At 42.8% G+C, this 13,921-nt stretch overlaps 1 protein-coding gene across 5 annotated transcripts in view; it reads left to right on the top strand.

Moving 5' to 3' along the window:
- clasrp (CLK4-associating serine/arginine rich protein) overlaps positions 1 to 13,063 on the top strand; it is a 108,301-nt gene extending 95,238 nt beyond the window's left edge. Inside the window, exons 1-22 of one of the 5 annotated variants that reach the window (XM_083773951.1) lie at positions 1,139 to 1,262; positions 2,093 to 2,232; positions 2,369 to 2,466; positions 2,561 to 2,662; positions 2,750 to 2,829; positions 3,084 to 3,168; positions 3,292 to 3,428; positions 4,892 to 4,988; positions 5,321 to 5,399; positions 5,518 to 5,591; positions 5,713 to 5,754; positions 5,889 to 6,077; positions 6,619 to 6,903; positions 6,991 to 7,176; positions 7,489 to 7,528; positions 9,739 to 9,799; positions 10,612 to 10,670; positions 10,761 to 10,807; positions 10,916 to 11,001; positions 11,238 to 11,262; positions 11,651 to 11,665; positions 11,759 to 13,063. In XM_083773951.1, coding sequence (XP_083630077.1) covers positions 2,134 to 2,232; positions 2,369 to 2,466; positions 2,561 to 2,662; positions 2,750 to 2,829; positions 3,084 to 3,168; positions 3,292 to 3,428; positions 4,892 to 4,988; positions 5,321 to 5,399; positions 5,518 to 5,591; positions 5,713 to 5,754; positions 5,889 to 6,077; positions 6,619 to 6,903; positions 6,991 to 7,176; positions 7,489 to 7,528; positions 9,739 to 9,799; positions 10,612 to 10,670; positions 10,761 to 10,807; positions 10,916 to 11,001; positions 11,238 to 11,262; positions 11,651 to 11,665; positions 11,759 to 11,786 — 1,914 coding nt within the window. In that variant the 5' untranslated portion in view covers positions 1,139 to 1,262; positions 2,093 to 2,133 and the 3' untranslated portion in view covers positions 11,787 to 13,063. Of the gene's footprint in view, positions 1 to 1,138; positions 1,263 to 2,092; positions 2,233 to 2,368; positions 2,467 to 2,560; positions 2,663 to 2,749; positions 2,830 to 3,083; positions 3,169 to 3,291; positions 3,429 to 4,891; positions 4,989 to 5,320; positions 5,400 to 5,517; positions 5,592 to 5,712; positions 5,755 to 5,888; positions 6,078 to 6,618; positions 6,904 to 6,990; positions 7,177 to 7,488; positions 7,533 to 9,738; positions 9,800 to 10,611; positions 10,671 to 10,760; positions 10,808 to 10,915; positions 11,002 to 11,237; positions 11,263 to 11,650 lie in introns of those variants that run through there. The other 4 variants (XM_083773950.1, XM_083773952.1, XM_083773949.1 and 1 more) reach the window with 4 other exon arrangements.
- The last annotated feature ends 858 nt before the right edge of the window (positions 13,064 to 13,921 follow it).

Genomic DNA, 13,921 nt, shown 5'->3' with positions numbered 1-13,921 from the left:
CAAAGGGCAAAATGTAGAAGGCTATGTTGCCAAATTAAATTAATCAGAATCAATAAGGTAGGCTATTTGATCTAATGACTGAGAGGCGAAGAGCTATCCAATTTATTTATATAGGTAGGCCTATGTGTTTATTTGGACTATAGGGTTTTCAAGGGTTAGCTAATTATATTCTACGTGTGTGTGTGTGTGTGTGTGTGTGTGTGTGTGTGTGTGTGTGTGTGTGTGTGTGTGTGTGTGTGTGTGTGTGTGTGTGTGTGTGTGTGTGTGTGTGTGTGTGTGTGTGTGTGTGTGTGTGTGTGTGTGTGTGTGTGTGTGTGTGTGTGTGTGTGTGTGTGTCACTGTGTGTACACAAGAGGTTGAGGACCTGGACTAGAGTTGAAACGTGAACCCACGTTACAAGGGCACATTAGAGCGCCATCTTTTGGCCGTTTAATGTCGTAACAGATAAGGTATTATTTTATTAATGTAACAGTTTGTATGGACAGTCCATAGAGTAATAAAAGGAGGAGGGACAGTCAGGCACAAGGTCTGCTAAAGCAGTGGTTCCCAAACTTTTTCATGTCAAGGACCCCCAAATTGACACTCATTAGCCCACGGACCCCCATTTGAAAATATATGCCAACAAGGACCCATAAGAGAAAGAGTTTCACAGTTCTAGCAGTGATTTTCAACCATTTGTATATTGTAATGTATATTGTATATTGTAAAATCAAAGTTAATTTAACTCTGAGAGTGTACAAATGGAACCAAATCAGACCGGGTTCATTTGGTTACAAACTATAATTTAGCTGGGGATTCCCTGGAACTCCCTCAAGGACCCCTGGGGTTCCCCGGACCCCACTTTGGGAACCACTGTGCTAAAGGATGAAACCATCCTGGGGTGGGGGAATTTAACGTAGGCCTATGATTTTACTGATATTGATTTTGATATATTTCTTGAGCGTATTCTGTATTCTACATAAATAAATGTTGAAAAATAGGCTAGAAGCCTAGAGCTAGTTATATTATGACAAAGGGTGTGTAGGCACAAGGCAGTAGGCCTACTATTTCATGTTTAATAGTGAATTTATTCGCACCCCACCGACCGTATGTAGTCCAATATATTGCTGTATGCTAGCGCCCCCAGCTGTCTACTACACTCTCACTACAGACAACAACCCGACTGGAAGGGAGGTGTGGTGTGAATGTCTGCTAGTGCTGGCTGCCATCGCTTTGAATCAGCGGAATAACCCAAGTTTGTGTTGGTGGTCTACACTAAACAGGTACACATCCGAATGCAGAAACCAAACAACCGTACACATCACGCGGTTTAGGTGTATTGCGTACTTTGCACGTGTTAAAAGTAATCCCTACAGCTTCGTGCGACCGACTACCTGGGGCCCTGCATGTGTTAAGGCCCTAACGAACATTAGCTTAGCTGCTAAGGCTAACTATGAAAACACTATACTAGTTCAGCGCTTTTGTTGGCAATGGCAAGAAGATGCAAATTATGCAAGTTAATAAATGTATCGATTTTCAACGGATGGACGTTATAATGCATCGATAGAAAGCGTGAACAATAACGCCAGCAGAAGAATGATGCATGCTGCTTGCTCAAGCTATGTTGTCTGCTAACTGAAACTAGCAATCAAAAAGTATTTCACTTTTTGAATGAATGAAACGGGTTCGTGTATGTATGTCAGCGGTTCGGCTCTGTCATAGTCTGTATTACAATGTGAAGAGTGGGGACCTCCAAATTGCAACTCAATCTGTCTTAACAAAAATGTGATTTAACACGAGATTTCTTATTCTTTGCACTAACAAGACAAGTACCTTTTAAACTAAACGTGAATGTATTGTGTTTGGCAGCATCAAAATGCAGACACAGAATGAAGGTGAATCACCTGGGATGGTGTCCATCCTGTAAACAACCTGTTTCAACCCCTGTATCCCCATGTCTCTCCAATTTCCTTCTCTCTCTCTCTCTCCCCCCCCCTCTCTCCCTCTCCCCCCCCTCTCTCCCTCTCCCCCCCCCTCTCTCCCTCCCTCTCTCTCTCCCCTCTCTCTCTCTCCCTCCCATACTTGTTTTTCCCCATCCTCTTGTCGTCCACAGCAGCCGTGCCCCGCCGCGCCCCAACCCCCAGCGGAGCCGTCATGTGGCAGGAGGCCCGCAAACACGAGCGCAAGCTCCGTGGCATGATGGTAGACTACAAACGCCGCGGGGAACGCCGGAGGGAATACTACGAGAAGATAGTAAGAGACATGCTGTAAATTCTGTGTTGTCACACATTTTTTTACCTGTAGTCTGCCCATCTCGGGGCTATCTGTTATCATATTTGTTTTCGTCCACTGGGTGCTCATAATATCTACCTTCTCTGCCATTGCTCAGAAAAAAGATCCAGCACAGTTTCTACAGGTTCATGGCCGGGCCTACAAAATCAGTCTGGATCCGGCTGTAGCGCTGGCTGCAGAGAGTCCCATCAACATGTAAGATAAGATCACATGCTTCCTTCTAAATGCACAACATATTATTCAGGAATGGTGTCATCTTTACTGATCAGTTCCTGCCTGTTTATGTAAGGATGCCATGGCAAGGAGATGCCAACAATATGATTGACAGATTTGACGTACGGGCTCATCTGGACTACATCCCCACCTACACACCTCCACTTCTGAGCAACGCGTAAGTAGGACTTAAACGCGCCTAGACTCAGAGATTTGAGGATGCAGCAACATGTCAATCCTTGATTATGATCTTTGTTTTATGTAGTTCCCCAGAGCAGGAGTCAGAGGAGAGGAAATGCAACTATGAACGCTACAGAGGTTTAGTTCAGAATGACTTTGCCAACAGTGAGTATTTATTCAGTAATTCCTGCATCACAAGGGACAAAGGCGGTAAAGTCTTAGTATTTTTAGCCTAATTAAGTTTAGCGAAAACAGAGTGCCTGCAATACGCCAGCAACACAAAGAGGCTTTTAGGTTCATGGCTCAACATTTTAATATGAATAGAGTTGTATGTTCCTCTTGTTGCTATGCTAGCCTGTCTTTGGTACTCCCATCTGCTGTTGTGCTATGGTCTTTAACTCCCCACTGTCCCCTTGCAGTCTCTGAGGAGCAGTGTTTGTACCAGATCTACTTTGATGAGCTCTATGGTGGCCTGCCAAGACCAAATGAAGATGAGAAAAAAAAGTGAGTACCAAGTGGCCCTCGATGGACTCAACTATGCATTTAACCATAGGTTCCTTGATCTGTTTAACCACTTGTGTGAGGTATAGCCATGTATATCCATTTGTCTCACATCTAATGTTACAGACTGTCTGAAAAGAAGGCCACCATCGGGTACACCTATGAGGACAGCACTGTGACGGAACCTGAACCCGGGTCGGATAAAGATGAGGAAAACTCTGAGAACAGTGAATCGGAAGAGGATGAAGGCATCCCAGATATCGGTTTGTTAATGTTTTATCTTGTATATATTTTTCATATGTCCAAAACGGCGTTGCACGGAGATGTATTTAAAATAAAATGCATTTATAAATTATATGACCTCTAATCTAATGTGTCATGCAGAAAGAACAAAATATATAGTATTCTATCTACTCAAGCCGGAGCATTAGTCCGACATGCGTCCGCATGTCGGACATGCGCTGCTCCCGTCCTTGCGGTTATGGTTAGGTTAGGGTTTGAGGTGGGTTCTCGTTTGTCGGACCAATGACTAATCTGAACTACGTACTGCACCCTCAGGAGCGCCCCGCCACTGATCAAATTTGACCACTACTGTTTTTTTTATCTATTATTCACGGAACCTGTGTGTTTGCCTGTCCATAACTTGGGTGCTGTCTAGCTGAACAGCCTCAAACTTGGTGTGTGTGTCCCAAATGACTCGGGAGGTGCAGTGATGAGCAATCAAAGTGATTTTGATAATGGTTTCTGGGGGGGTAAAAAGAAAAAACATAAATTCTTCCCCTCCCCATTTCGCTGCTGAACACTACTGGTTGGTTTGTTAGGGAGGGTGTAAACAAGCACATGCCCTCTCTGGTACTCATGAAGTTGCCAGTCTCGCTTCTTTTCACTTGACAGTGAGGGGTTTCACCGAGAGGATCTAACTCATATGGAGGATCACACCCCCACTGAATAGGTGGCCAACCTGTTGTATTCATCACTAGTGCATTGACAGGAATTGATTGCCCTCCCCGCCCGGCGCTATGGTTGCTTCAAACCCCTGGTGACTGGTCTCCAGTGGTATACAGGACCGCTACCCCTGCACTAACCAATGGGAACGTTAGGAGGTTAGTCTGTGACGTCATGCTTTTGGAACGCATTCCCTTTCGGTTATGCTGCGTTCACACGTGACGGGCAGTTCTACACTGCAACAGATATACAAAGCGACATATCCTGTGATCTTTGCATCTGCCTTGTGTGAACACGGCATTATACATTACTTGTTCCCATTGCCAGAGTACTTGGTGCAGTATCCATTATCACAGTATTTGGAGGCCAGTCAGACATCGGTACTACAATGTCATATTGATTACTCCAGGCATAATTGGGACACAGACAAATCCATTGACAGACTCTAACTGACCACAAATCATAATCTGACTTGACTTATTACTTGGCACTGAACTCCCTTGGGTCCTCACATGAGGCAGGGACAGGAGGAGTTGCACGCAGATGAACAAGTTGAGACTGGTTAATTTGTTGTAGCACTTTAACAGTGCAACAGTATTTTGTAGCACACAATGCAATGAGCCTAAATCCTGTTCTTCCATCAGGTCTCGTTCTCACTCACGGCAGGGGGCCAGTTCTAGGAGGGATAGGCGGAGCTCTGGAGGTCATCGGCGTGGGGCCAGTGGTAGCCCCTGACATGTGCATTGAAATTGATGTATGTTACTATGATTTGTCTCTCTAGATGTGGAGGTGGATGTGGATGAACTGAACCAAGAACAGGTCTTGGATCTGAACAAAATTGCAACCCCATATGGAATGTCTGAAGGAGATTTTGTCAGGTAAGATTTCTACCATTGTTTGTCCCCTGCTTGTTCCTTCCTTTTCAAAGGCAAAGGCTAAAGATACAATTAAGCACAGTTATTGATGTCGATTGTGAAAAGATTATGTTGAATTCGCTGTGAAGGAAGTATTTGTTACATAACAAACGCTAACCCAGGCTAGCAGTTCAGTAGCCACCTTACTTGTCACCCAGCCATTCATTGTTGATAAATAAAGCCAGACAGGGTGATTAAATACCGACATGATTCAGAGGTGCCATAATAATGAAATGTCAATAGTATAAATGTCATTAGTATAATCAACATTTAACAGTAACTTTTCTGTTTATCAGGATGTTGAGGAAAGACAAGGAGGAAGTGGAAGCCATCAAACATGCCAAGGCTCTAGAGGCAGAGAAGGCCATGTATTCTGTAAGATACGTGTGTGTGTGTGTGTGTGTGTGTGTGTGTGTGTGTGTACACTCTTTGTGCTTTTCTTTGATTGTGTTGGTTGGCACCATTGCTAACATAACATGTTTGATTATCTCAGGGTCGCCGCTCTAGAAGACAGAGGAGGGAGTTCAGGGAGAAGAGACTGAAGGGTAGACAGATCAGTCCACCCAGGTAATTTTATGCCATCATAGAATAGAGTATATTTCTCGTTTTGTGAATCCATCCAAGATGATCCTCGACAACACCATAATGAACTATACCTATCCTCTCTGCTTGCCGTCCTGAATTACAGCTATGCTAGGAGAGACAGCCCAACATATGACACCTACAAAGGGTGCGTTTTTAAAAGCCTTCAATTTCCACTTTGTTTGGTTTCATTTTGATAATGACGTTAAAATGTCATGACCCTGACATCTGCCCTATCGCTAACATGGTTGATTTTTATTATATTTAAAAAATATATATCAGGCCAGAGTCGGAGTCCAGTTCTGAATCCCGGTCCCGGTCTCGTACTCCGGGTCCAGAGAAGATCACCTTCATCACTAGCTTTGGCGGCAGCGATGACGAGGCTGCTGCAGCCACTCAAGCCGCCGCTCCGCTCTCTGGCCTCGGCCCCACCAACTCGCAGCACCCCGCAGGTCATAGCAGGGGCTCCCGGTCGGTAACTTTCCCCTTCCTGACTTCTCATTGTTTTTTTCTTTTTTCTTCTTTTTCCTGAACAGTTATATTATTGTCCGTTGACATGACTGCAGGTGTTTGGACCAGAAAGAAATTTGATTTACTTCATTTTTTATTAAAAGATTTTGTCACTTTTTAAGCTGCAAATTATGTTTTGTTTATTTTAAAGTTATTTCATCACATAAGCATTTTCTTTAGTAGTGTATCGTCGAATATCAATATCGGCATGATGTCACTGTTTAAGAAGGAAATCTCGTAGTTCATTTTTGATTGATATTGTTTGATTGTTATTGCCCATGTCCAACCATGAGATCATATGGGCCTGTGAGTAAAGTCCTGAATTTGAGCTTTTTATTTAATGCTTATTATTGGCTAAAGTTACCGTAGCCTCTCCACTACTCAAAGTAGCGTACAGCAAACTAGCAATTAGCCCACTAAGAAATGCAAATAGCATTTTCGAGCTAGGCCAGTGCACTGTAAATGTGTTCCTAACGTTCTGTCTTTCTCTCTGTTTGTACAGGAGACGAAGGTCATCCTCCAGCCGCTCGCCCTCCTCTTCCTCCTCCTCATCCCGTTCTTCCTCCCGCTCGTCCTCCCGCTCTCGGCGTGCCCGCCGGGGACGGGGAGGGAGAGATGGGCGGCGTTCTCGTACCCGCTCCCGGTCGAGGCGGCGATCAAACTCTCGCTCCCGTGGAAGAGGGGGCAGTGGAGCAGGCGGATCTTGGCGAAGACACGACCGGACGAGATCTCGTTCAAATGACCGAGACAGGGACAGGAGGCGCTATAGTGCACGCAGACGAACAAGGTGAGACTGGTTAATTAATTGTAGCACTGTAACAGTGCAACAGTATTTTGTAGCACACAATGAGCCTAAATCCTGTTCTTCCATCAGGTCTCGTTCTCACTCACGGCAGGGGGCCAGTTCTAGGAGGGATGGGCGGAGCTCTGGAGGTCATCGGCGTGGGGCCAGCGGTAGTCCCAGTCCTTCACAGTCCCCCAGTCGTGCTAACCACAGCCCATCTCCATCACACAGAGGAGCCCAGCCCTCGACCCCTGTCCTCTCTGACAAGCTAAGAAAGTGAGTAGATGATCCAGACCTTCAAGCTGAAACAAATATGCTAAACTACATTTAATACACACAAATATGTTTAACTACACTTAAGCCCTGTTATAGTATTTAAAAAATTGCCTCAAATCGTTTTTATTTATTCCATATGGATCATACACTGAGATAGTGTCAAATATAAGAAAAACAAAGAACATTTGAGATGTCCTGTAATACTAATGTTGTACAAACTGGGATTTAAGTACACCATTTCTAACATTGTAATGTAGGTTGGAGACCTTCTTTACCGACATGTCTTCCCATTTCTCCCCTCTCTTCCTCCAGGCCTGATACTCCGGGTGGTAAAGAGACGGGACCTGCCAAAGTCAGTAAGAATTTGATTTAGCTGGGTTTCTCTCCTTCACCCCTGACAGGCTGACATGGTTGTCCAGACAGACTGGGATGTAGCAGCCATTGTTGAAAAATGTCCACAGAGAATGAAATTCACCAAATGTCTTTGGGGTGTGGAAGACCGAGTTATCTGTTTTGACATTGTCAGCACATTATCTCCCATCTTCTGTTTTTGTTGAGCAGAATCTGTGAAGACCAATGACACTGACTAATTATGCCCAGACTATGCTACCTTAATCGACGACTCTTAGGGATGTTACTCTTGTGTGTGTGTGTGTGTGTGTGTGGGGGGGGGGGGTCTTTGAATCTAAGTTTACACTGCTTCTTCCAAATCTGGTTTATTTCACCTTACAGTATCCTGATCTTTGTAGTTTTAATGCAATGTGCACAGTAAAATTATGGCTAGCACCCATAAGTAAGATTAATTGCTTCCCATATGACCATAATTCCTTCCCTTTATGACCATATTTCAACCTAGCCTGATAGTCAATCCTATCTGCCCTGGAATAGTGGTTGTATTTTGAATGGCTTGTAAGTGAAGGTAGTCGAGTAAAGTAATGCTCTACTGTCACTTATGGCTGTTGAATCATTGTCGATGGATGTGAAAATGTTTTAGTACATGCAATAGCAGCTTGTCCCAATCCCAACATGGTTTTCACCACAAAGGTGTAGTTCTCGAGCAATTCTCTAGGTCATTGCTGTGGCAGATGGGTGAATCACTAGTTATTTTGAGGGGCGCTTTCCTATATCCAGCTTTTAGTGTCCGTCCACAAACTTTGTCCTACACAAACCTTAGGTTTCGTTTTTGGCTGTGGGACCCAGCCTTTCGTCCAATCAGGATAGAGAGTCAAAAACGAAACCTAAGGTTTTTTGACCCCCAGGGGTTAACTGGGGACAGGGAGGAACTCCTTATATGGCCAGCACACTCTATAGTAGGGAGGATTATCACAACAAAACAAAACAATAAGTGATATTTGAATTAATTGAAATCACTGAATATACCTTTAAATTGACAATGAATGGAGAATTTTACGTAATAGTGTATTTTACGTCATGACGCAAATTGTGATTGGCCGGGATGAGATGATGTATGATGATGTACGATAAGAACAGCCCTCACTTCATACGGGTGTGATTATTGTTTGTCTGTGCAGTTCCATTACACAGTGGATAATCTGGTGACTTTTATTTGTAGCTTTGGTGATAGAGTTTTGATGCTGGGCAAATCACCCTGTATTACAAATAAATGGGTAGATGATATTGAAATACAGTACAGTATTCCTTTGGCTGTAACTACTCTGTCCTGTTGTAGCCTGTGTTGAAAGTCAGGAGGTGTGCTATGGACAATAGTGTCTGAGCTTGTCTGAACAAGTAGCAGAGCCTTCTATGTGGAACAACACATTCTGGCTCATTCACCAGGGTTGGGAATAATTTAATCTGCCTCATACATTTTTGAAGAACTGATTTGTATACATACATTTGAGGAATTAAGTAGAAATATGAAACGGGCAAGTAGAGTGTAACTGAATGTGTCTTTCAAGCCTAGATGCACAGTGCTAGGACTTAGTTACTCTTGTATGAGCAGTTGGATTCCTGTCTGGCCAGGTGTGTGCAGCTAAGCCCTGGGTGTGTCAGTGAGTGACAAAGTGCCACTGGCCATTTTCTGAGCTTTCTGAATGCATTGGACCTGGATTTATTCTTTCTTCCAAAAACGTCTCACTGTCTTCGTCAAGCTTCCTTCCTTAATGACCCTGACCGCGTTCATACATGCACTGTATAGATTGGAAATGCCAGGTTCATGTAACTGGATCCTATCCTGCGTCTAAACTGCCCCACAGCAGCTGCAAATGAAGTCTGCGGGCACTGAGTTTGCCTCAGTCCTGTGTGCATGTCTGCACGCATGCGCGCGCACACACACACACACACACACACACACGAATACATTGACTGTTCCCTCAGTCAGATCAAATCATAGCTAAAGATGGCACACTACGAAAAGTACATGTCATTTTCTATATGTGACTGACATCTTCCACCTGTTAATGTATATATGGAGGATGGGAATAGTATAGCTGCACTGTACCCGTGGTGACACACACACGCACGCACGCACGCACGCACACACACACACACACACGTGTCTGGCTATAAGAGTGTGTACTAATACAGTTGTGTCAACCACAGCCCAAGATGACCCCACAGGAAAAGCTGAAGATACGTATGCAGAAGGCTCTCAACAAGCAGTGTGAGTGAGAGGAACGAGGACATGCACATGCGCACCTTATTTTAGAACGTACTGTACACACTTGCACCAGGACAAATACCCTACCACAATCCCACACATATACTAACCTTTGTCATGTTTTTGTGGTACACATACCCAGGCCTGCTGCCAGAAATGATGGCTGGTGGACTTTAAAAAAAAATCCCCGTAACAATATCATGTTTTTGTATAAGAACTGTGTAACAAAAAAGTCTGATTTTGTTAGGGAGGTAGCTTTGTATCATTTATATTTATTTTGATACCGTATGTGTTTGGAGAAAATTGAATTAATGTGCGGTACCCGGAAAAAGCCTTAAAAACTACATTAGGAAATCACACACCATGCACTGTCCCAACTGAAGCACATCGCTCTCTTCAAAAACATTCCTGGATTCCTTAGATTTCATGTGTTATTTAGTTTGTTTGAAACAACTGACAACACTACTCTCCTACAGAAAGTTAAATCCAAAACACGTGACGCAGATTATATGCGACAACCACACACGTAATGGGAGATTTAGTCCTAGTTAGGCATTTTTCAGCCTGAGAATTATATTAGATTTGTTGGTGTCCCTTTATTTTCTTTTTTGTATAAATTGATACTTTCTTTCCTCATCAGTTGTGCTTCATAACCGTATGAGTAAAATAGCCAGACTCAATTTATAATAAAATGTGAAAGAAATTGTGGGATTTGTAATTAGAAAAACACTTCTGTGACCCAGGGGGTGTGGTTTTTGACATCAGACTTCCATACTCTATATTTACTTTTTTTTTGTGATTGTTGATGTTTGTAGCCAAGGCGGATAAGAAAGCAGCCCAAGTGAAGGTCCAGCTGCAGGAAAACAAGCGACAGGTAGGTGTAAAATAACACGCAATAACACAAGAGTGTGCATAAGATTATTCACTTGTCCACTGTTTTCTAATTTCTGTGCGTGTTTTACAGGAGCGAGAGGGAGAACTACGAGCCATGGCACGCAAGATCCGCATGAAGTAAGCCTGTGTCATACATGCGACAGTTTGTTTCTGTATGTGTACGCCATGCATTCATGTTTTGTGTACGTTCACTGCAATTGTCCAAATTGACCACTCTGTGAACAGGGAGCGTGAGCGGCGTGAGAAAGAGCGAGATGAGTGGGAGCGACAATATGGCCGGCAGAGTCACTCACCCTCTCCGTCTAAATATGGTGAGAAAGTAGTTCTACCAGCAGCCACATGGATCCAATGTTTCATCTGGTTACACTAAACAGTCTGGTTAACTAAACCTTAATGCTGCATTCAACATATGCAAAACCTCCATGTCATGTGCCGGAGTCATGATATCAGGAATTGTTTGTCTCATTTGTAGTTTTGACACATTAAGGCTTTTAAAATTTTAGCACTCTATTGTGTTGATGATCACTCTGTGCCCTCTGCCCCTCAGGCCGAGACTACAGCTCATCCAGAAGGTATGTGAGAAGCCACAAGAATGCCAAATGCCTCAATAAAACGGAATGAATTATTTTGTTTTCGCCAGTGGCGCACTTTGACTATTGGAGCCAGGCCTTCATTGAGACCACAACTTCAGTGCCGTTAGGATAACAGATCTATAGATGATTCAGATATATTGTCGATGAGTAAAAACATTTCACTTTTATCTCAGTCATAAACATAATTTAGTCCCCGAGTTGCTTTTAATCTCAAGGTGCTGAGATTCTGATTTATCAGATTTTTTTTTTTTTTGTCTCACACTAATTGTAAGCACATTCAAATGATGTGTGATGCATGTTGTGTCTTGTTTGCATGTGGGCTTTTAGTCTGTTATTAATCTTTAGCTCTGTCTATCTTTGTTTGCAGGAGGTCCCGGTCCCGGTCAAGAAGCCCGTACTACAGATACTAAGATGACCAGGAGGTCCCGGTCGCGATCAAGAAGCCCGTACTACAGATACTAAGATGACCAGTGAGATCAAGAAGCCCGTACTACAGATACTAAGATGACCAGTGAGATCAAGAAGCCCGTACTACAGATACTAAGATGACCAGTGAGATCAAGAAGCCCGTACTACAGATACTAAGATGACCAGTGAGAACCAACATTCTCAAAGCTTGGAAGTTCCAGCCCTTCATTGTACTTTAGACGGACATTAACTCACTAAGAATTAAAATGAAATCTATGGAACTGAAGATTCTGTGAAATTGTACATTCTGTAGAACTGTACCTGGAGTTTTGTATTTGTACAGTAAATTAGATTGATCGATCCAATCTGTGCTCAATATTATTGGTCTTGTTTATATTGTTTCCATTATGCTCACTGCATTTCATGAGGACTTGACTTGACTGCAACTGCTAATTTTGCTTTGATAACTATAAATTCTACTGGATTGTATGTGGACTCATTTTTTTTTCATGACAAGTACTGTATGAATCTAGTGTTCATTTAAAATTGGATCTTCCTCAAAATCTGGCTAGAAATGTCAAACCAATTTTCACTGGCAGTGGAAGGATAGATGTGCCCTTTTGGACATTTCAGCCCCTCATTTTCTCTGCAAGTTCCTGCTTCTCCATATAAACACTGTCTTGCCTCTGTATCAACATGTTAACTGTCTCGTTTAAAATATGCATTCAGTGGGAGTGAGTCTTTCCTCAGAAGCCCATGTTCCTCATGCTATAGATAAAGGATACCCATTATGGTATCATGTGGGCCATGTCAACTCCATGTTGAAACTAACCATGTGTGCACATGTCCACACTATAATGTGACTTGGACGTTACTAAGGCGGCAGCACTGGCTCTTGCTTGGGGTCCACCTTACTGGCAGTTCAAGGGCACCTTCGTAGATGTGCTTGCCTTATTTTCAAAGGGCTACCCTCAGCATTGGGGCCTTCTGCCCCAGCATCAAAATGAGTATGGTGCTGAGTGAACATGGGACATAAATTGGGATGGAAAAAGTTAATGTAGGGCTGAGAGAACAACTAATTTGTATTGAAAATACTGTAGGTGCTGAGGAAACTAGGGCTGGCCCAGGTTCATCTGGACACTTGTTCATAATCATACCTATTCAAAACGATATCTTTGCCATTGCCACTATGCACCGTATTTGTCTTACGTTTTTTGCAGCTACCCACATTACACTATTAATTGACATGCATTTCTTTACACTGAGGATCTAAAGTTTTACAACTGATTGCATAATTATGTTTTTATACCTTTCAGCATCAATTTAATTGTAAAGATACACTGTTGAATTGCTAATAAAAAATGTGAAAGGATGTGTTCTTACATTTTTACGTATAGAATTAATCCATGGCTTTCAGCCATGTCTTCTCAGTAGTGAATATGTCAATAGGTAATTGGAACCGCGGTAATCACGGGGTGGCGCCAAACCTCAAATGCCATGCTCCTGCAATATCTTGACTTCTCTGCACATTTGCAATAACATTACAAATTTGCATTTTGACATGTATTGCCATAAATTTGTATTTGTTTATATATTTTACAGTTTTATTATCTATTTTAATATGTTTCTCTTATGTTATTTATACCATACCATATCTAGTCTACTGTAGGCCTATAGCTTATACTACTTTTCTGCCATGGGCCTGTATTTTGGAAGTGCTTTGTGTCTTTCAAAATTTAAATAGTTTATCAGTGGGCTTTTTAAGTAAAAGTAAAAACATCAAAACACGTAGGCTACGTGTTAATGTGTGGAAAATTAACGCGATTCGTAATATTCCAGTGACACTCAAAGTAGGTGATCTTTTGTCTGCAAAACAAGGTACACCGCACGTACAGGAAATGTTGTTGAAACTTAAATGTTGAACAACATATTCTATAAGTGCAGCGTTGTGATGATGACAGTGACACACGTGAAGTAGACGGGAGCCCGGGACTAGACTAGAAGACAAGACAGCCGGTATCTTATGACTGTGTTCTTTGAAGAGGAAGCAGTGAGCTAGATCCAGAAATCTCTCTTGAATCAAACTCCAAAACAGCTATTTTAGACACCAAAGAAACGGATCTACGGTATGTAGGCCTACATTGTACATGAGAGAGACGATTGATTGATTGCCATCATTGCCTGCATTAGTGCATTTAAGCAGCCACAACGTGACTGATGTAGAACCATA

The sequence above is a fragment of the Protomyctophum parallelum genome, assembly GCF_964188405.1.
Source record: "Protomyctophum parallelum genome assembly, chromosome: 9".
In the NCBI taxonomy this organism is placed as follows: domain Eukaryota; kingdom Metazoa; phylum Chordata; class Actinopteri; order Myctophiformes; family Myctophidae; genus Protomyctophum; species Protomyctophum parallelum.
The sequence above is the reverse complement of the archived record's forward strand: the minus strand, read 5'-3'. Positions and strand labels throughout refer to the sequence as shown.